This window comes from Oncorhynchus masou, chromosome 30 (assembly GCF_036934945.1).
Source record: "Oncorhynchus masou masou isolate Uvic2021 chromosome 30, UVic_Omas_1.1, whole genome shotgun sequence".
Lineage (NCBI taxonomy): Eukaryota > Metazoa > Chordata > Actinopteri > Salmoniformes > Salmonidae > Oncorhynchus > Oncorhynchus masou.
In genome coordinates this window covers 47,695,885-47,718,595 of record NC_088241.1, presented here as the reverse complement: position 1 = coordinate 47,718,595, position 22,711 = coordinate 47,695,885, and the positions used below count along the sequence as shown (strand labels likewise).

The 22,711-nt window shown below is 42.2% G+C and overlaps 1 protein-coding gene across 4 annotated transcripts in view; it reads right to left on the bottom strand.

Annotated features, from left to right (window-relative positions):
* Window positions 1-235: 235 nt before the first annotated feature.
* Window positions 236-22,711, bottom strand: part of LOC135522682 (dihydropyrimidine dehydrogenase [NADP(+)]-like) — a 229,926-nt gene continuing 207,450 nt past the window's right edge. For 2 of the 4 annotated variants that reach the window (XM_064949178.1, XM_064949180.1), the window contains 4 exons: window positions 19,882-20,061; window positions 5,845-5,997; window positions 5,475-5,615; window positions 236-2,650 (listed from right to left, as the gene is read on the bottom strand). In XM_064949178.1, coding sequence (XP_064805250.1) covers window positions 2,480-2,650; window positions 5,475-5,615; window positions 5,845-5,997; window positions 19,882-20,061 — 645 coding nt within the window. In that variant the 3' untranslated portion in view covers window positions 236-2,479. Of the gene's footprint in view, window positions 2,651-3,492; window positions 3,712-3,770; window positions 5,175-5,474; window positions 5,616-5,844; window positions 5,998-19,881; window positions 20,062-22,711 lie in introns of those variants that run through there. The other 2 variants (XR_010452715.1, XM_064949179.1) reach the window with 2 other exon arrangements.

Sequence of the window (22,711 nt, the reverse complement as noted above, 5' to 3'; positions counted from 1 at the left end):
TCCTCCCACTCCTCTTTCTATTCTGGTTAGAGCCAGTTTGTGCTGTTCTGTGAAGGAAGTAGTACACAGCGTTGTACGAGATCTTCAGTTTCTTGGCAATTTCTCGCATGGAATAGCCTTCATTTCTCAGAACAAGAATAGACTGACTGACTGAGTTTCAGAAGAAAGTTATTTGTTTCTGGCTATTTTGAGCCTCTAATTGAACCCACAAATGCTGATGCTCCAGATAATCAACTAGTCTAATGAAGGACATTTTATTTGCTTCTTTAATCAGAACAACAGTTTTCAGCTGTGCTAACATAATTGCAAAAGGGCTTTCTAATGATCAATTAGCCTTTTAAAATGACATACAGTACTAGCTAACACAACATGCCATTGGAACACAAGAGTGATGGTTGCTGATATTGGGCCTCTGTACACCTATGTAGATATTCAATTTAAAAAAGCTGCCGTTTTCAGCCATTTACAACATTACCAATGTTTACATTGTATTTCTGACCAATTTGATGTTATTTTAAATGGACAAAATGTGCTTTTCTTTCAAAAACAAGGAGATTTCTAAGTGACCCTAAACCTTTGAACGGTAGTGTAGGTATACATTAACCATGGGCGAGTAGCAGGTACTTATTGTGATGAGACTAGTCACAGCTGACCTTTAGTGAGCTCCCAGTGAATCACAGCTATTCTTCATATCTATTGAACTGGAAACAGCCACAGGAAGATCTGACCTTTTAGTTACAACAACCCCTGGCCCGTAATACAACAAAGATCCCCGATTTCACAATTACACACCCAAATCAAGAGAAATGGTCAAAAAACACACAAAAAAAACAGTTAACACAATCAATGTGTAATCCACATAACCACAGACAGATGCAAATAGTATTAGTAGTAATAGTAGAATACATTCTAAGCTTGGGTGCAAGGCAAGTTAAACTCAAAGTAAAGCTGGCTTGTAGCTAACACTGGGAGTGCAAGGCAAGTTAAACTAAAAGTAAAGCTGACTTGTAGCTAACACTGGGAGCGCAGGGCAAGTTAAAATAAAAGTAAAGCTGACTTGTAGCTAACACTGGGAGTGCAGGGCAAGTTAAACTCAAAGTAAAGCTGGCTTGTAGCTAACACTGGGAGTGCAGGGCAAGTTAAACTAAAAGTAAAGCTGACTTGTAGCTAACACTGGGAGTGCAGGGCAAGTTAAACTAAAAGTAAAGCTGGCTTGTAGCTAACACTGGGAGTGCAGGGCAAGTTAAACTAAAAGTAAAGCTGGCTTGTAGCTAACACTGGGAGTGCAAGGCAAGTTAAACTAAAAGTAAAGCTGGCTTGTAGCTAACACTGGGAGTGCAGGGCAAGTTAAACTAAAAGTAAAGCTGGCTTGTAGCTAACACTGGGAGTGCAGGGCAAGTTAAAATAAAAGTAAAGCTGACTTGTAGCTAACACTGGGAGTGCAGGGCAAGTTAAACTCAAAGTAAAGCTGGCTTGTAGCTAACACTGGGAGTGCAGGGCAAGTTAAACTCAAAGTAAAGCTGGCTTGTAGCTAACACTGGGAGTGCATGGCAAGTTAAACTAAAAGTAAAGCTGGCTTGTAGCTAACACTTGGAGGAACCAAACTAAACAGATGCAGTGCTTGATAAACATGAAACAATGACCTCCAGTTCTGATATGGTATGAGAGAGAGGAGATTGTCTGGACATTCACAGGTGGAATACCTCAGGCTGTCACGATCACCTATTCATCTCTGTTCATTACAACTTCTGATCCTTCTGATTATCCCTCCCAACATATAATGTCTAATTTCATAGCTCTGGGCTTGTGGTCCGACTGCCATCCACGCAGCTTGTTAGGAAATGTAGCATTGGTGCGTCAGTTTGTCAGATAGAGCCCAGACGCATAAACATCCATTATTTTCCTTTCTCTTCCTCCCTCCTCTCTCTTCCTCCCTCCTTTCTCTTCCTCCCTCCTCTCTCTTCCTCCCTCCTTTCTCTTCCTCCCTCCTCTCTCTTCCTCCCTCCTCTCTCTTCCTCCCTCCTTTCTCTTCCTCCCTCCTCTCTCTTCCTCCCTCCTCTCTCTTCCTTTCTCCTTTCTCTTCCTCCCTCCTTTCTCTTCCTCCCTCCTCTCTCTTCCTCCCTCCTTTCTCTTCCTCCCTCCCTCCTTTCTCTTCCTCCCCTCTTCTCTTCCACCTTCACTCTCATTATCACAGCCTTGACACAACGGGGAAGAGAAAAAAAACTCAACGACAAAAACAACAACACATCCCCACACCACCATTGTTTAGAAATAATGCCACGTTTTGCCACCCGGTTGATTATTTGTAGATAATTGGCTTGGGAATATATAAGGCAATTATTTATCCACACTAATAATTATTTTCATATAATCAAGGTAATTTTTCACAGCACAATTACAAAGCAGAGGAATCAATGTTGTCAAACAGACATTGGTGGACGTTATTGTTTCTTCTTTTTTTTCTCCCCATCCTTTAGTTTCAGCATACGGGCATGACGGCTTGAGGCAGGCCTCTCTTGGGCACATACGGTGTTGTCCTGGTAACCATTTTGATGCACTCGATGATAGGGCAGACACTGAGACAGAGAGTGCAGCCGGTGCAGCTGTCGTTAACTATAGGGAAATGGGTCTCAGGGTCAAACGAAATAGCCTGCAGAGAGAGAGAGAGAGAGAGAGAGAGAGAGAGAGAGAGAGAAAGAAAGAGAGAAAGAGAGAGAAAGACAGAGAGAAAGAGAGACAAAGAGAGAGAAAGAGAGAGAAAGAGAGAGAGAGAGAAAGAGAGAGAGAGAGAGGAGTGTGTGAGAAAGGGGGGAGAGAGAGAGAGCAAAGGCTATAAGGTTTGGAATGGCTGCCATCGACCATCATTGACATGGTTTTAGCATGCTAGGCTAGCACAGGAAGCCCCGCAATGAATCCATGTTATGTAGCTAGTAGACCAATGTGTTCTGCACTGTAACATCAAACAAGGCATATTGTGTATTCTGTTATCACAGTGGATTCGTAATAATATTGAGTTCTATTTAAATCATCTTGCTCTGAAAATGTATAAATTGCCCTCATGCAAACTGCATGGTGTTGCATATTGCCGTCAATTCATCATGCTGATACATAATTTACCCTTTTATGTTTATTGTCCATGCGCAATAAAATACATATTTACAACAGATGTCTTCAACATATTGTTGTGAAAATCATTCAGGGGACATCTACATCTAACCCTGTATGCAATATTAATGAAAAAAAATATATATAGAGTACCAGTCAAAATTTTGGACACACCTACTCAATCAAGTGTTTTTCTTTATTTTCACTATTTTCTACATTGTAGAACAATAGTGAACATATCAAAACTATGAAATAACGCACATGGAATCATGTAGTAAGCAAAAAAGTGTTAAACAAATCAAAATATATTTTGTATTTTAAATTCTTCAAAGTAGCCATCCTTTGATGACAGCTTTGCACACTTGAAATGACCTCAACCAGCTCCACCTGGAATGCTTTTCCAACAGTCTTGAAGGAGTTCCCATATTATGCTGAGCTCTTGTTGGCTGGTCTTCCTTCACTCTGCAGTTCAACTCATCCCAAACCATCAAAATTGGGTTGAGGTCGGGTGATTGTGGATGCCAGGTCATTTGATGCAGCACTCCATCACTCTCCGTCTTGGTCAAATAGCACTTACGCAGCTTAGAAGTGTGTTGGGTCATTGTCCTGTTGAAAAACAAATGATAGTCCCACTAAGCGCAAACCAGAATGGATGGCGCATTGCTGCAGAATGCTGTGGTAGCCATACTGGTTAAGTGTACACACAGAACATATTATAGATATATATAGGATCTCTATGGCAACACACATTGATCTAATGACCTGGTCTCAGTCATGTACTGTATCTTACATTACTACACTAGCATACTACTAAGAATGAAGCAATGTATTGGGCATGCATTCTACAGTACATCAAAAACATATTTCAAAGTACTATGGGAGAACTAAGGGGTGTTCTCTTCTCTCTTACCTTGACAGCTGGGACTGGTCTCTTGGGGGTGTACGTTCTGGTGCCATTGGCCTCCACTACTGTGGTCTTCTCAACGTAGTCTCTCACTGCCTTCTTGTAGTCGACCAAAACCTTTTTCTTCTCAAGCAGATAGGGTCCAAAGCTGGGTAAACTCATCCAAAGGACAGATTTCCACCGGTCTAATGTCCATTGTTCGTGTTTCTTGGCCCAAGCAAGTCTCTTCTTCTTATCGGTGTCCTTTAGTAGTGGTTTCTTTGCAGCAATTTGACCATGAAGGTCTGATTCACACAGTCTCCTCTGAACAGTTGATGTTGAGATGTGTCTGTTAATTGAAATCTGTGAAGCATTTATTTGGGCTGCAATTTCTGAGGCTGGTAACTAATGAACTTATCCTCTGCGGCAGAGGTAACTCTGGGTCTTCCTTTCCTGTGGCGGTCGTCATGACTTTCATCATAGCGCTAGATGGTTTTTGCAACTGCACTTGAAGAAACTTTCAAAGGTCTTGAAATTCTCCGGATTGACTGACCTTCATGTCTTAAAGTAAGGATGGACTGTTGTTTCGCTTTGCTTATTTGAGCTGTTCTTGCAATAATATGGACTTGGGTCTTTTACTAAATAGAGCTATCTTCTGTATACCAACCCTATCTTTTCACAACACAACTGATTGGCTCAAACGCACTTAGAAGGAAAGAAATTCCACAAATTAACTTTTAACAAGGCACACCTGTTAATTAAAATGCATTCCTCATGAAACTGGTTGAGAGAATGCCAAGAGCGTGCAAAGATGTCATCAAGGCAAAGGGTGGCTACTTTGAAGAATCTCAAATATAAAATATATTTTGATTTGTTTAACACTTGTCTTTGGTTACTGTGTGTTATTTCATAGTTTTGATGTCCTCACTATTATTCTACAATGTAGAAAATTGTGAAAATAAAGAAAAACCATGGAATGAGTAGGATGTGTCCAAACTTTTGACTGGTACTGTATATAAAAAAAAGTGTCTGTGTGTGTGGAACCACCTATTTGATGGAGACACATTATCCTGATGAATGCCGGTCTTCATTAGAAACCATTATTAACACATAATCCCTCTCAGAGATCCACTCACAGGCAATGAGCTCTGATGGAACAGTCCGTGCTACTTCATCAATACTTCTGCTGATAGATAATGGGGACATTTATTTACCAGGGAAGAAGAGGAGATTCTTTCTTTAATAAAACTGTCATACTGTTCCTTCCTCCGACAGAGGTACTTTCACAGAGAGCGAGAGACTAATGTGCGTCACTGTGACTATAATGAAAACTAGGCCTTGTCACAAGGCATCCCTTTTTCAGGAGACAGTAAGGGCCAGTCTGGTCCTTAAACAGGCTTTGATTAGACTTGTTCCCGGAGCACGTGTGTCTCTGAGTGAGCGTGTGCTTCAAACAAATGGAGGGGATGTACAGTGCAGTATGTACCTGGTACCCAGAGTCATTGCAGGTCATGTAGCACTTGCCACAGTTGATACACATTTCCTCATCTATAACAGCCTCGACCTGCTCTGTGTTGTTCAGCTCCCCGTACGCACCGATGTGCTTCAGAGCCCTGGCTATAACATCCTGGGAACAAGACAACACTAAATAATTACACACAGAACATATTATATATATAGGATCTCTATGGCAACACACATTGATCTAATGACCTGGTCTCAGTCATGTACTGTATCTTACATTACTACACTAGCATACTACTAAGAATGAAGCAATGTATTGGGCATGCATTCTACATCAAAAACATATTTCAAAGTACTATGGGAGAACTAAGGGGTGTTCTCTTCTCTCTTACCTTGACAGCTGAGACTGGTCTCTTGGGGGTGTACGTTCTGGTGCCATTGGCCTCCACTACTGTGGTCTTCTCAACGTAGTCTCTCACTGCTTTCTTGTAGTCGGCCAAAACCTTTTTCTTCTCAAGCAGATAGGGTCCAAAGCTGGGTAAACTCTTAAAGTAGGATTGATAGAAGGCTGAAGGTTAGTTGTTAAATTCTAACAGCTTCAGTTGTAACTTAATATTGGAGGTAGTGAAATTCTGAAAAATGATTGGCTTTCCAGGATAGCTTTTTGGTGTGAAACTTGTTGTAGTAAATCAATTTTAGTTTATTCCTCCGGTAAAATATGACTGACCACTTTTTTTCATTTAGAAAAGTAATTTTGGTTTTAATCAAAAGTGTTTAAAGATAGATGTGACCATGCTATTGATGGTTTTTGATAGTTTAATATGGTTCTACAAAAGCATTTTTACTTATTCATAACTCTCCAATTATCTTAGCAATAACAAAGTAATAGATTACAATTTGTAAGAGTGAATTAATTTAAATGTTTTACCAATGACATGTCTTATGCATCTATTGTCTACCAATGCCATTTCACTTGTATCAATCTTTTGTATCTCTTTGTAATATTGTCTCGTGTCCTCTTTGACCATATGTTGACAGGTTTGTTGACCTAAGAGAGAGGTTGTTTGTCTACTTACTGCTGATGAGTGTTTAAGCTGCACCTCCAGTACAGAGTACTGAAGCATCACTGATGTGCCTCATTAGAAGCATCAGATGAGAATAAACAGACAGCAAGACAGGGATGAGACAGGAATGAGACGAGGATGAGATGAGGATTGGAGAGCCACAGACTGACCGCATTAAAGGAACACTGTTTGCTTTGGAGTAGTGGCCACTGTTTTTCATTCTGGGAAATTAATGAGATCCGTTCGGCCAACATTTACACGTTAACTGTATCAAGCTGGAGGAGTCCCCTGGGCTTATTGAGTGTTGTACAGCGTTTAGATTTTTCCCCCTCCTCCTGTACACCACAGCAAGTGTACAGGATTACAAGTGAATGACCCACTTTCCCCAAAAACAAGAAAAAAAAGTCAAAAACTAAAAAAGTACAATAAAACCACATTTGCTTCAGTTCCCGTTTGAAATTACATCTCTTTCCCCATGTGCTGTGCAGTGCATCGGACGTGATATTGAAAAATTGTTTGGCTTTTAAAAGTGAAATACAAGCTGATGGCGGTCATGGAGGGTGGTTTTCAGGGAGATTATTGTTGTGGGTTTACTCCCGTTTGCATCTCCTGTAGGCCCTCTACTGTAAAATCATGCAATATATTTGCAAAAATATTCATTCGCCTTCCTGGCTTAAGACATTACCGTGTCAATGAACAGGAATTGCTTGCTCACTCAAAATGGTTGCTGCTTGTCTGCGAGCTATTGCCCTTGAAAACAACGTGTTGGCGGGATGGAGGTGATGCAGCTACAGGAGAACATTACCTAAAGCACTTAAAAGGCTTGTCTGAAATGGGCAATTTTGTTTCAGAGAAGAATAACAGCCAAAACACAATAACATTCTCAAAGAAAAAAAATACAAATCTATGATTGTTTTTTGAGAAAATCTTTGAAAATGAGTTTCCAAGGGTGTACGATTTCATCCAAATACAGCTACAGCCCTTGTACAGACATTCTACTGTATAGATGTGGGACTTGGAGTCATACAGTCTATGCTTTTTATATTTAAAAAAAACATAGTTCTCTGTGAACAGTATGGTCATTCATGTTTGTCTGATATAACTAATATCACGTTACAAACATCAAGTCATGTCTCATTTTCAAGCATCAATGTTGTATTCCATAGATAATTGGGACATTCACACGAACAGCAGTCCTGATCTTCCAGAAACCATGCACAGACAAAAAAAAGAAAGAAAAATTGCCTGATGAATCAATATTTTCCATTCTAATTAAAACGGTCAACAGTTAGGGTCCCTTACCACTACAGTGACCTCATTGATCACTTAATGTGTTGTGAAATCTGTTAGAAAATGCATTGTAATGTTTTAAAAATGTTATAATTGCCTTCATTTTGCTGGACCCCAGGAAGAGTAGCCGCTGCCTTGGAAGGAACTAATGAGGATCCATAATAAACACAAGATATTAATCAAGCCATGAACTTTCTCACCCTTCAGTCTCTTGACCGTCAATCTACTCATGATGATTATTGATGTTGTTGTTTTTTTGTTGTTGCTTTTCAGAGCTTTGAGATTTCTTTATGTCATGAATTGCGTTTTAAAAGTTGAATAAATTATTATTAAGCACATGTCCCCTCTAACCTATGCCTGCCTATACCAAAGACCAAAGGTACACTTTTGATATTCAGACGTCACTTGAGCCAGAGGAGTCTTTGATCCTTAAGAAGGACAGTTTTTGTGAGTGCAACTGAGATAGAGAGATACAGGGGGGGGGGGCACAGAGAGACAGAGAGAGAGGGGGAGAAAAAGAGAGAGAAACAGAGAGAGAGAGAGAGAAAAAGACAGAAAGAGAGGTATCTAGAGAGAGAGAGAGCACGATAGCTAGAGAGAGAGAAAGGGAGAGAGAGAGGGATCACTCTGTCTTTATCCATACATCTCCGTAGCCCTACCCAATTGTGTGTGTACGTGTGCATATGTTTGTGTGTGCTTGAAGAAAGACGTCCACCACAGGCCCCTTGCGATCTCTTGGCAAGTGCTTAAGTGGAGAAGTAACTGCTTGTTGTGATTCCTCTAGATTACCATATTCATGACGGTTTGAAGGCAGAATCCCACATACTTATGGCCCCAACATAGGAGGGGATTAAGCTCAGGCTGGCAGGCTGTTTGTCTGCCGTGTGTGTGTGTTTGTTTGTGTGTGTATGGAAATTGCAGTGATGCCAGACAGGCAAAGCAAGCTCCAACACAACATGCCACTGAGGCCGTGTGGAAAGCCAATCCCATACCCAGGGTGCCACTAATTCATTTCCACCGCACATCTCCAAATTGACCAGAGGAAATGAGGTAAGACCAAGCTGTTCAAAGTATCGACGTTGATTCAGGTTTTGAAATGTCACTTTTTTTCTGTCTCAGTTTCAACTTGCCTCCTTTAACAAGCAGCTTTTTGAAATCTATCAGAAAAGTTATCATGAGACAAGCAATTCTACTGGAGCTCTTCTCTGCATTATCCAGTACGACTATTAGATAAGAGACTTCCCTGAGAAGCTATTTGTGAATACTTGCAGGTGTACTTCCTCTGAAAGTTAGACTCGGGATTAGTCTCCTTAGCATATCAAGCTATTGCAATGCCATTTATTCTTGCAAGCAAATAAAAATGAACTTGTGTTGCCACTAGCTCTGTCGTTGCTAAAATTAGTAAATTGATTGAAAAACTACACCTGCACTGACTCAGTTTCAAACATACCTAATATTTAATGTGCTAGCAATGTGTTTCTGTGCTCTGAGAGGCCATAGCAAAACAGAGATCACAGATTGTATTGCTGTCTTTCTCTGTCTTCTCATCCACAGCTGTTCTCCAAATATCACCTCCAAACCGATGAGCGAAGTAAACCAAAGTACAGATGGTTAGTAGGCAACACATTGCAACTTTTATTAGTAGATCCTCGGGAAAAACAGGTGTGCGTGACATGTTTTTCCGCTTTTCATTGAACCATTTATTCAAATTAATGCGGTTTGTTTTTAATTAGATTTTTTTCTCTCTCTTCTTCAATTTCATATGGTAATGAGATCATCTCTAAGCTCGATAAATATCATATGCCCACATTGTGTGCATAACATTAAAAAGTAGCAAAGGTTTTAATTGTACATGAAATACCACACATTCCATTTGAACCACCTCTAAACATCCATACGTAGCGGCACACCAGGACATTTCACATAAGGACAGCCTATGTCCAAATCATTAGATGTATGTGCAGTCAGACTTTTACGGAAATTTTACACTGCTACCCTATCGTGCCCTTATGTTTCAAAAGGAATCTCAAGGCAGTCTGTCTGTCCTTTCGTCCGTCCACACAAGGCCGTCCACATGAAAAGACTTCAAGGTCATAACACTGGAAAGCACTCCCCTATGCATATTGTGCTGCCAGGCCATACTCCAAAGGAGAAGCCCTCCAACCCTCTGTGAGCTAGACCTCTCTACGGTATCTGCTAACAACATTAAGGCTTATTGCTCCCTCAAATACACGCTGCCATTAAGAAAAGAGATCAGGTCACAAGTCTAAAGAAAGAAGGAAAAGAAAAGCAACAACAACCCCGGCAGCATAAAAAGTGGGTGATTCATCCTCACTAAACTACTGCTTACAATGTGCCATAATTAAATGTGAAAACCTAAATGTATACATCTGTGTGTTCAGCCCTCATTAATTTAAACCAGGCACAGTAGTACCAGATAGGTTCTAATCCAACAATTATTCTGTTCTTGTTTTTTCCCTACCTCCTCTTCTTCTTCTTTTCCTCCTGCTATAACAGAACATTAAAATGTATTTTAGCCTCTAAGGTCCATGGCTATAAACCACAGAGTGGAAGGAAGGGGCTGGGCAAACCACAGCCAGAGATGAAGGCCCACCACACCAACCACAGCAAAGAGAGAGAGAGAGATAGGGAGAGAGAGATTGGGTACGTTGAGTGCCGTAGTCTTTTACCCAAACTGCCAAGCAGCGAGCGCCAGCCACGTCTTAAAACAATCACACAACAACCCTTAATTGGATGCCAGTGTGTTCCTCCCCCTAACAGGTAAACAAACAATCACAATAACTTGGCATCAGTTTGATTTGTTTGTGTGTTGTGTTTTGTTCTGTTTCTTTAAACTGTTAATCAAGAGAGCAGTGTAGCAGGAGGAATTAATAACCTGTATTGTATGTGCATCTGATCTGCCTTCATAAATTATGCGGTGAGTGGAGAGGAGTCTGTTACCTTGTGTGTCGGTACAGAACAGTTTTAGAGGTTGGAAAATCACCTCCCATGTAAAAACTGTGTGGGTGAAACTCATCTCCCAAACCCCAAAGTGGCAATTAAAAAGTTCCTGCAACGGACTTGTTGACTTGTGTTGCATGTTCGTTAACATTTATCAATATGCAAACCAATTTGGTCCCAATTCATTCTGATTTGGGCGCATTATACCACACAAGTTCCACAAAATACAGACGAGTAAAAGCTTGGTTTCCAAATGCCCACATTTCTGTTAATTACTATAGCTTCCGCCTTGGGCCAATCAGTGTCATTTTGTAAATGTCGGATCTCTATGGCAAGACACATCATTCACCCAAGTTTCGTCAAAATCGGCCCAGTGCTGTTTGAGATATTGGTAAACTAATGTACGAAAGAACGGAGACAGATCCACAGTTCCCTCCCCGATTTCATCGTGGGGGCCAATGAAGGCACTGAACATTGAGACATGTTAGCTGATATTTGGCCAGACCAACAGCATGGTTTCTCTCCTTCTCTCACTGTCAACCCCACCAACAGTCAGAAAGACAGTCAGCCAGCCAGCCAGCCAGCCCGCCCACCAGAGGTCCCTAATAACAAACACACAAGCGGCTCAGAGACATGATTTGGCCTCTGTCTCAGGGGCCGAATATGAGGGCGGCCTAATGAAAGATCCCAAAGAGGAAGCAGACAGCCGTGGCAATAACTGTACATCTATACTCTGGTTGGGGAGGACGGTCTGGCTAATGGTCTGGAGGACAGGCTGACTCCCCTTTCACTTCTCATAACATTTACCACAGTCTGTGTCCCAAATGGCACCCCATTCTATATATAGTGCACTACTTTTGACCATAGCCCTATGGGCCCTACATAGGGGTTAGGTCCCATTTTGGATGCAGCCACAGAATGGTTTGGATTCCACAGCCCACACCTGGACTGGTGTTACTCACATCAGGTTCAAACAGAATAAACAGTGGGTGTAATTGATGTACTGAACACATTGGGAGAGTGATTTAAAGGCTAGTGAGTGGATACCTAATCTGTATTTAAATCTGATCCTACCTTTAATTGACAACAATGTCAGGACATTTACATCTAGTGGAAACGGTGCCTGAGGAAGGTCTGCAGCATCATCAAGGAACACATAAATACCATCCACAAGCTGTTCACTCCCTTATTGTTGGTCAGACGGTATCGGGGCATGAGGTCTGATACCAACATTGGCTCAGAGACAGTTTCTATCTACAAACCATCTGACTGCTGAACACTTGAACTGGACTGACCACCTGCACCTTAACACAAACGCACTCACTCAAGCTCACACCCACACAGACATACACTCATCCACACACGCGCACCACAACTGCTGCTACCAGACTCTTACTATGATTGCTAAATTAAACACTTGTCCCTGAATCACCCCTTCCCCAAAACAAGTGTAAATACTGGATGATAAATTGTGCCTTCTTGTATTACAATTATGCTAAAAAAATGTATTCTGTTCTACTAAGTCATTTACCTTAGGTTCATGTTCTTATATTTGATTATTTATTATTGTTGTTGCATTGTCGAGAAGGAACCTGCAAGTAAGCATTTCATTGGACGCTGTATACCATGTGTTTCCTGTACATACAACTAATAAATGTGTCAAGTAAAGGTAGTCTTACTCTGGGTAACTTTCACAATCTACAATTCAAATAGTTGTATTTTGTGCCTTTTAGAGGCATATTGTGGTTTCTCTATTAGTGCCAACAATCAAAATGGCAACAAAGTGCACTATCATAATTTTACATTTGAGTCATTTAGCAGATGCTCATATCCAGAGCGATCAGGGTTAAGCGCCCTGCTCAAGGTCACATCAACAGATTTTTCACCTAGATGGCTCGGGGATTCGAACCAGCATCCTTTCGGTTACTGGCCCAATGCGCTTAACCGCTAGACTACCTGCCATTGGATTAAATATCTACGAAAATACTTCAACAATCAACTTTCCCTCAATAAAGTAATAGAGCATCAGAGTGGTCAGTACCACCCCCCTCCCCAGCCAGCACCCTTCCACCACCCCCAATATCAGCCCATCACCACCTCACCTGAGCCAGAGTGTTTCCAGGCAGGCCCCCAGCAGAGAGGGGGTAGGTCAGGCTGGTCCAAGGCTTCATTACCCCTGCAGGCCTGCCAAGCTCAACCAGGCTCCGCCGTGCCGTGTAGCCAGGCCAAACCACTATTTAACAACCCCCCTCCCCAACTGTGCAGCAGCTCAGGGGTAGCCTAGCCAGCAACACCTCTCTCACTCCCACCCCTTGTTTGGAATTGGCACCAGCAGAGAGGAGGAGGTGGAGGAGGAGAAAGAGGAGGAGGCGACTGTGTGGATTGGGAGGCTGTGTGGGGGTGGAGATACCAGGAGAGACACCACAAAGAGGTAACATTGGGCTAGTTCTAGGGGACTGTGGAGCTCTCCCTCCCTGTGTCGGCCCAGTAGTGGGTCTCATCGCCTGTTCCAGCCAGCCTGCTGCCTAACAAATACCTGTGGTGCTGAGCCTCCCGTCTGGGGCATGAGCAGTCCCACACGGAGCACATGTTAGCTTCACACGTTAGCTAGCATCTCATAAGCCTAACTGTTACTGTCAGCTCACAGGGTTGCAATCACCATGCAGTAGAGTGATGGGTCTGCACTTCAGTTTGCACCATGCACTCCATGTTTCTGCTGATGCTGTGACCCAGTATGTACTGCATATCAGGCGTGTGCTTAGTGCATTCTTAATTGCAGTAAAGTAAGACTAGTCTGTTTCTGTAGCGTGAGGCAGCTTGATGGAGAAGTACACCCCCTGTACATGATGTTCTTTATTTATTTATTATAAAATGTTTTAGTTTTTCCTCAGATGACCACTCAAGACATGAACTTTATAATGATTGTCCATCTCATGATGTTGTGATGTTGTTCTTCAAGTCTTTTTTGTGTGTTTTAAAGCACTTTGTTATTCTTTGAAAAGCGCTATAAAAGTTAAATAAATTATCCATATTATTTTTGCAGTAGTATTTTGCATGTCTGGCATGTTAATTGCATGTTCCAGAGTCCAGCCAAGACTGTTGACTGTGTGCAAACAGTTGTACATGAACCTGTGTTGACAGCCCAAAAAATGAATTTGTTTGATGTAGCCACCCACTATTGAAGCACAGCCAAGATAATTATTTGATTTACCATTGAGGTAACTTCAGTCTACTTCTTAAATGACTTATGAAGGACTGAAGTTCACCGAAATTGGACTCCACACTCTAAACGGTGAAATAAGGATAGATCATACCATGAGAGAGCATGGATTGCCACCGAGGCAGACTATTTGAGACAGCATTCTCTCGCACTACTTATACTAACAGTGAGAGAGAGAAGAAAGATGTCTTTAGCTGAACGCTCCTACTCCTTTTATCAACTGACATTCCCGGGAATTGCAGTGACAGTGACTTCTCTTCTCACTTTCTTTTTCTCTTTTATGAGCTCTGTCTCTTGCTCTCGCTAACTACCTCTCTTTTTTCTATTTGAGGTTTCTTTCTCTACCTTTCTCGCAAATGTCTTGTGCACTCTGACACACACAGCCCCACTGTCTCTCTACCAAGCCTTTTTTCCCCCTCCGACGACTCTACCTTTGAGTCTGACTTTCTGAAGCACGCACACATCCACACACCCACCCACCCCCACCCAATCTCACCCACCCACCCACCCAATCTCACCCACCCACCCACCCACGTACAGCTTACTATAGTGAAACACGTACACACACATAAATACACAAAACCCTTGTCTTGACTGTACTGTAAGTAATGTGATCCTGCTCCCCCCCTCCTCCCCTGCATGGTGTGCTTGGTGTATTTGTCTCATTGGGTCAATGCTACTGTTCCTCTGCCTCGCGGCAACAGCTGCCCTACACACAAACACAGGTGAGATGTCACTTTCTATCTATACTGTCCACTAAATCAAAGACAGGGCCCAGGCTAGCTCTGTACACCAGGCCTCCATGAACGCTATGAGGCATTCCTATCTACAGGTAACTGCCAAAATAAAGGAAACACCAACATAAAGTGTCTTAATAGGGCGTTGGGCACCACGAGCCAGAACAGCATCAATACACCTTGGCATAGATTCTACAAGTTTCTGGAACTCTATTGCAGGGATGTGACACCAATCTCCCATAAAAAATCCATCATTTAGTGTTTTGTTGATAGTGTTGGAAGATGCTGTCTAAGGCGCCGCTACCGGATCTCCCATAAGAGTTCAATTGAGTTGAGATCTGGTGACTGAGACACTCACACCATTTAAAAAAAAAATGTTGCTTATCTTTAACTGAATTGTTGGAAAAGGACCCGTAAGTAAGCAATTTACTGTTAGTCTAGACCAGTTGTTTATGAAGCATGTGACAAATACAATTTCATTTGATTTGACACACACACACTCACTTAAAAACCCCTATGCTCCTCTTTTAAAGTCACTGAGATCTCTTCTTCTAGACATGGTAGCCAAAATAATGGGCAACTGGGCATTTTTATACATGCCCCTAAACATGATGGGATGTTAGTTGCTTAATTTACTCAGGAACCACACCTGTGTGGAAGACCCTGCTTTCAATATGCTTCAAATCCCTAATTTATTCAAGTGTTTCCTTTACTTTGGAAGCTACCTCTACCTATCCACAGATACAAAAATGAAACAAAAAAACGTCATATTTTTGGCCGACTGTAACGCAATGTCTGAAATCTCCCAACTAAAAGTAGAAAACCTGGGCCCGGCTTCTTGATACCAATATTTTCGTGTTTTAACAATGCATCTTTCCTACAACACCCGAAGATGTAACATGCGTTTCCTAAAACATCACGCAGAGAGAACGGTCGCTAAGGCATGTGTTGTACTGATAGGATCGAAAGAAAGGCAGTGCTGCTCACGGATTAGTGTTCTCAATTCAAATATTACCATAACATTATAATTATTTCACAATACTGATGGATCAGCTCCTAGAGATACACTGATACACAATCATGGGCATTAATATGGAGTTGGTCCCCCTTTTGCTGCTATAACAGCCTCCACTCTTCTGGGAAAGCTTTTCAGTAGATGTAGGAACATTGCTGCGGGGACTTGCTTCCATTCAGCCACAAGAGCATTAGTGAGGTCGGGTACTGACGTTGGGGCGATTAGGCCTGGTTCGCAGTCGGTGTTCCAATTCAACGCAAAGGTGTTCAATGGAGTTGAGGTCAGGGCTCTGTGCAGGCCAGTCAAGTTCTTCCACACCGATCTCAACAAAACATTTCTGTACGGACCTCTCTTTGTGCACAGGAGCATTGTCATACTGAATCAGGAAAGGACCTTAACCAGACTGTTGCAACAAAACTGAAGCTCAGAATCGTCTAGAATGTCATTGTATGCTGTAGCGTTAAGATTTCCCTTCAATGGAACTAAGGGGCCTAGCCGAACCATGAAAAACAGCCCCAGACCATTATTTATCCTCCACCAAACTTTACAGTTGGCACAGCGGGCAGGTAGCCTTCTGCTGGCATCCGCCAAACCCAGATTAGTCAGTCGAACCGCCAGATGGTGAATCATGATTCATCTCTCTAGAGAATGCGTTTCCCCCGCTCCAAAGTCCAATGCCGGCAAGCTTCACACCACTTCAGCCGACGCTTGGCATTGTGCACGGTGATCTTAAGCTTGTGTGAGGCTGCTCGGCCATGGAAACCCATTTCATGAAGCTCCCAAAGAAACATTTATTGTGCTGACGTTGCTTCCAGAGGCAGTTTGGAAAACAGTGGATCCTGAACTTCTGACGGGCCGACCTCCAGGTGGTAAGGGTAGGTAACAAAACATCCGTCACACTGATCCTCAACACAGGGACCCCTCCTCAGGGGTGCATACTCAGCCCCCTCCTGTACTCCCTGTTCACTCATGACTGCACGGCCAGGCACGACTCCAACACCATCATTAAATTTGCCGACGACACAACAGTGGTAGGCCTGATCACTGACAACAACGAGACAGCCTATAGGGAGGAGGTCAGAGACCTGGCAGTGTGGTGCCAGGACAACAACCTCTCTCTCAATGTGATCAAGACAAAAGAGATGGCCGTGGACTACAGGAAAAAGAGGACCGAGCATGCCCCCATTCTCATCGAGGAGGCTGCAGTAGAGCAGGTTGAGAGCTTCAAGTTCCTTTGTGTCCACATCACTGACAAACTAACATGATCCAAGCACACCATGACAGTCGTGAAGCAGGCACGACAAAACCTATTCTCCCTCAGGAGACTGAAAAGATTTGTCATGGGTCCTCAGATCCTCAAAAGGTTCCGACCGCAAGGCACTACAGAGGGTAGTGCGAACGGCCCAGTACATCACCGGGGCCAAGCTTCCTGCCATCCAGGACCTCTATACCAGGAGTGTCAGAGGAAGGCCCTAAAAATTGTCAAAGACTCCAGCCACCCTAGTCATAGACGGTTCTCTCTGCTAGTGGTACCGGAGTGTCAAGTCTAGGTCTAAGAGGCTTCTAAACAGCTTCTACCCCCAAGCCATAAGACTCCTGAACATCTAGTCAAAAATGAACTGACTTGTTGGAAAGGTGGCATCCTATGATGGTGCCACGTTGAAAGTCACTGAGCTCTTCAGTAAGGTCATTCTACTGCCAATGTTTGTCTATAGAGATTGCATGGCTGTGTGCACAATTTTATACACCTGCCAGCAATGGGTGTGGCTGAAATAGCCAAATCCACTAATTTAAAGGGGTGTTCACATAATTTTGTATATATAGTGTATTACTACCTATGGCTGCAAATACTGAGGTGGCTTATTCTAATACTTACCCAACAAAAATGCACAAAATCACAGATTTGGCACATCATTTCGCACATGTTAGGATACACATCATTAAATATCTTGAAACAAGTTACAGGCAGTAGCCTAGAAGAAGAAAAATAGAACTCAATTGATTGAACATGAAATGTATTTCAACACGATTAAAATAGGCCTACTGTATTTATATTTGAATGCAGTCATCTCTATTTTCATTTTTTCCACTTTTTATATTTCACTTGCTTGTATCAATTGCAAAGACATTCGCAACATTGTATTTGTTGTAGTCAACTTTGTTCTGAGGTTATCGGCGGTCACAGGTAGACGGATAAACCATGTGATTCTATGTTTAGCGGTGATCTTTTGTGTATAAAGTGACGCGGGAGGTTAAAGAAGCATCTAACGAAGCACTAGCTGTTCTACGAGTGGTCTGAGGCAGAAGTTAGATTACGAGCGTTTTCAAGTGCAATGTTAATAACAGATTTAACGATGCTCCTACGAAGGCTCTAACAATGAACTTAGCCTTGAGATGCTTTTGGGAAACCGGGTATAGAGCTATTTCATACTATGTAATAAATTATGTGAGAGCTGAGAATTGACCTTAACAAAAAGCAACGTCCAAAAGAGTCCACAAAGCCTTATTTCCTTCTAAGTAAAAGCCAGAACAAAGCTTTTATATAAAAACTACTCCGGTTAATGTTGTCGCCTGAGAGCTGAGAGCCGGTGATGTGAGTGATTCGTCCTTTCCTGGTGTCACCGTGCACTAGTATCAGTCAGTGTATCCAGCACCACGTTGCCCCAGGGAGATGTGATGTACAGGCTGCTTCTCCATGTCTGGGACAATGTTTCTACATGACACCACACAGCTTCACAAACACACACACACACACACACACACACACACACACACACACACACACACACACACACACACACACACACACACACACACACACACACGCACGCATGCACACACTCCACAACCCCTCTCTACCTTCTCCTCTCTCTCAGCTTCAAGACAACACCACTACCTCTTTTGCTATAATTGTTGTTGTGCTGACAATTCCCCACAACAATGGAGAGCTATACAGCAGCAGATGAGGGAATTACTGTTTCCACTTTTCTGATATTCCTCACCTCCTACACATTTATTCCTTCCTCTCTCATCATCCACTCCTCCACTCCTCATTTAGCATTAGCATTTAAACTGTTGCATTTGCGATGCAATGTCCCATCGTCAGGACTGTCGTAAATCTGGAGCGTTTGGGAGCTTTAAAGCCTTCCCTCGGTTGGTGTAGAACCCACACGCCTGTGATCTGATAACCACCTCTAATTTGGAACGTTGAAAAGAGTTTACTGAAGTTGTATTTTCCCTCATTTACATTCATTCTGGGCATTTCACATTTATTTTCTCTTTCTCCCATAAATATGACAGAGATTGTAGAAATGCAGAATTGTGGACTGTAAAACCTAATGGAGGGAATGTTTTGACAATTGCCTTTTGTCAAATTTGATTTGAGATTTTTTTATTTTGTATTGTGTTATGAACAACTGGCATTGGATTAAGACGGCGCTTGTACAAATCGTTTTCCGAGAATGATTGATGTTCTATTTCAAAGTAAACTAACAATAATAAACCATTAGGACTTTTCCTCACCGTCTGTGCTTTTTGAATTTGAATTTATAGTATCTAAGCTATTCATCATAGGCATGTCTGGCCATTTATATTAGTGCCAGAACCAGTGACTAAAGCACCTGCTCTTAGCCAAGTTATTATAGGAGGGGATTTCAGACAAAGCCGCCTCTTTTGATTCAAATCTGATATTAAACCATTCCTCAGAAGGTTGATCTGTGAGCTCCTTCAGTGAGTCAGATCCTGGTAGCTGGAAGACAAAACAGCAGCCTTGAAATCAGCTGTAGCTCTGAATAGAACAGAGCACGTAACATTCAGTGTGGACAATGCAGTAATTGCAATGTGATAATGTCCAGGCTGCCACCAGTAGTGTGATGTAAATACACAGGTACAGATGTGTCACAGTAATACTAGTAAATGCAGTAACTAAAAGCCTGCATGTCGTCTTGTGTTGATATGATGATGTCTGGTTTATAATGGATGGTTAAAGGGACCAAGACCAAGAGGACCAAGCTGATAATAGGACCAAGTAAATGGAGGGGTGCAGTAGTAGCGAAGGGGAAGTGCAGTCACAGTGCAATGCTAATGGGTAAGTGTGTACATGTAGATTGAGCTAATGGTTGGATTAGCTGTCAATCACTCACCTTGCCCACCAGTTCCTCCAGTCGCGGGACAGGTTTGCCCTTCTGGTGGCGCAATGTGGGAGGTGATTGGCCATCCCAGTCCTGTAGCTCCTCGATGCTCTTCAGGTAGAGCAGGGTCTTTAGACCCAGGCAGTAGTCCTCGATCAGAGTGAAGTCCTGGTTCTGCACCGCGCTGCAAACCTAGTGGCGGAAAATCGCACATGCACGCACACAAGCACGCACACAAAACACACACACACAAACACTAATGATGTTATTAGTTACCAGTGAAAAGCATGAACTGACACACACCCTATAAATGTTCATAGCTGTGCTGACTAGTGGACAATCAACTGTATGAAAATATACAAAGAAAATTAAACACTATATATGCTCTATATAAACTCCATAACCAACGTTTGGGCAACCGTTACACTAACTTGGGCACACAGTGCAAAGTACATAAATATGTAATTCGGAATTACATAACACAGAGTATTGAATTCCCCCATACTCTAGTACAGGGTTTCCCAAACCTGGTCCTGGGGCCCTCGCACTACACGGCTGATTCAAATCATTCAAGCTTGATGATAAGTTGGCTATTTGTATCAGCTGTGTAGTGCTAGAGCAAAAAACTAAACGTGCACACAGAGGAGGCCATGACCGAGTTTGGGTCCAAGCCAGCGTTTTATAGGTCTCAGGTACCACACTACCTACACACTGCTATACAATGAAGTCCAACTATTTAATTAAAGGTTAGTCAGATGGAATAAGGCTGATCACGGCAGAAGTCAGTTAGAGCAGAGTGGTGAAAGGCAGGCGTGTAGTAAAACTCCTGGGTGAGCCCCATTCACAAGGTTTATCCTCTCTTTCCTTCCTTCAGCAAAGAGAGAGACTATCTGATCTGCATCACACACTGGGAAACCTTGTCTTTGTGCGTCTGTCTGTCTCCACTACTTCATTTTGACAGAAGCCACGGTGCCACGGTGAGTCTTAGAGCAGCCGGAGAGATAAGACGACGTGCTTATCAGACACCGCCATCTATGAGCTGAGCTGAGCTGACATCGCCCTGCACTGATCTGACTGAGAACAAATCCAGGATTAAAACGAGGCCGAGTACTGAACCTAGGGGAACACCACATCAAACAGACCAGACTGAGGTCGGGGCCTGTTTTCACAAAGCGTCTCAGAGTATCAGTGCTGATTAGGATCAGGTCCTTCTTGTCCATATACTCTTAATCATCATGATCGAAAAGACACAACTGATCCTAGATCAGCACTACTACTTTGAGATGCTTGGGTGAGGTTAGTGGGGCGAGGTTTTGTCAATGTTGTTTTACATTGCTCTGAGATAGTCATAACAAATTATTTCTAGAGGGGGAAATGAACGTGAATCTGTTCTGCTGTGTCATTTGTGTATTACAAAAAGTAAATTCACCAGCGACTGGCCCCATGTTGTGAAAATTAAGGCATTTATTCTCTCAAGCTTTGGCTCAGAGATATGCTTTCATTAGGATTCTGATTTGCATAGCGCTGCTTGTTAAAAGAAAAAAATCTGGTTGTTGCCTGCCCCTATATGCCCTGCTCCAACTAAATAACATAAAATACATTTCTGATAAGGATGTCTACATCATTCCAACAAATAGTATTGGGGGAAAACAACTGTGGACATGCATTAGATTTCAGTGATTCACAGGGAAAATATGTCAGTTATTAGGACTATACACTACTCATTCTAGGAGGTAAAGACACAACATGTACAGAGCCTTCAGAAATTATTCACAACCCTTGACTTTTTCCACATTTTGCTGATTAAATTGAGATTTATTGTCACTGGCCTACAAACAATACCCCATAATGTAAAAATAATGGTTTCAGACATTTTTACAAATTCATAAAAAATGTCAAGTTTACATTTCTTAGTGGAGTTTGGAGTGTGACTGTTTGAGGTTGTGGACAGGTGTCTTTAATACTGATAACAAGTTCAAACAGGTGCCATTAATACAGGTAATGAGTAGAGGACAGAGGAGCCTCTTAAAGAAGAAGTAACAGATCTGTGAGAGCCAGACATCTTGCTTGTTTGTAGGTGGATTTTTTTCTCATTTTGTCTGTCATAGTTGAAGTGTACCTATGATGAAAATTACAGGCCTCTCTCATCTTTTTAAGTGGGAGAACTTGCACAATTGGTGGCTGACTAAATACTTTTTGCCTCACTGTATGTTTTTAACAAGTTACATAATAAGTTGCATGGACTCACTCTGTGTGCAATAATAGTGTTTAACATGATTTTTGAATGGTCACCTCATCTCTGTACCCCACACGTACAATTATCTATAAAGGTCACTCAGTCGCGCAGTGAATTTCAAACACAGATTCAACCACAAAGACCAGGAAGGTTTTCTAATGCCTCGCAAAGAAAGGTACCTGGTAGATGAACAACAACAAAAAAGCAGACATTGAATATCCCTTTGAGCATGGTAAAGTTATTAATTACACTTTGGATGGTGTTTCAATACACCCAGTACAAAGATAAAGGTGTCCATTCCATTTCAGTTGCCAGAGAGGAAGGAAACCGCCCAGGGATTTCACCATGAGGCCAATGGTAACTAAAACAGTTAAGAGTTTAACGGCTATGAAAGGAAAACAATTATGATGGAGCAACTAGGGCTGTGGCGGTCCCGAAATTACATCAGCCGGTGAGTGTCAAGCAAATAACTTATCGGTCTCACGGTAATTGACCGTTAATTAACATAAACACATTTAGCATCTCCTGGCTTACACACATAGCCTACAAGCCATTTAAAAAAGTCTATTAAATCCTTGTAATATAGCCTACACCTTCACAATAAAT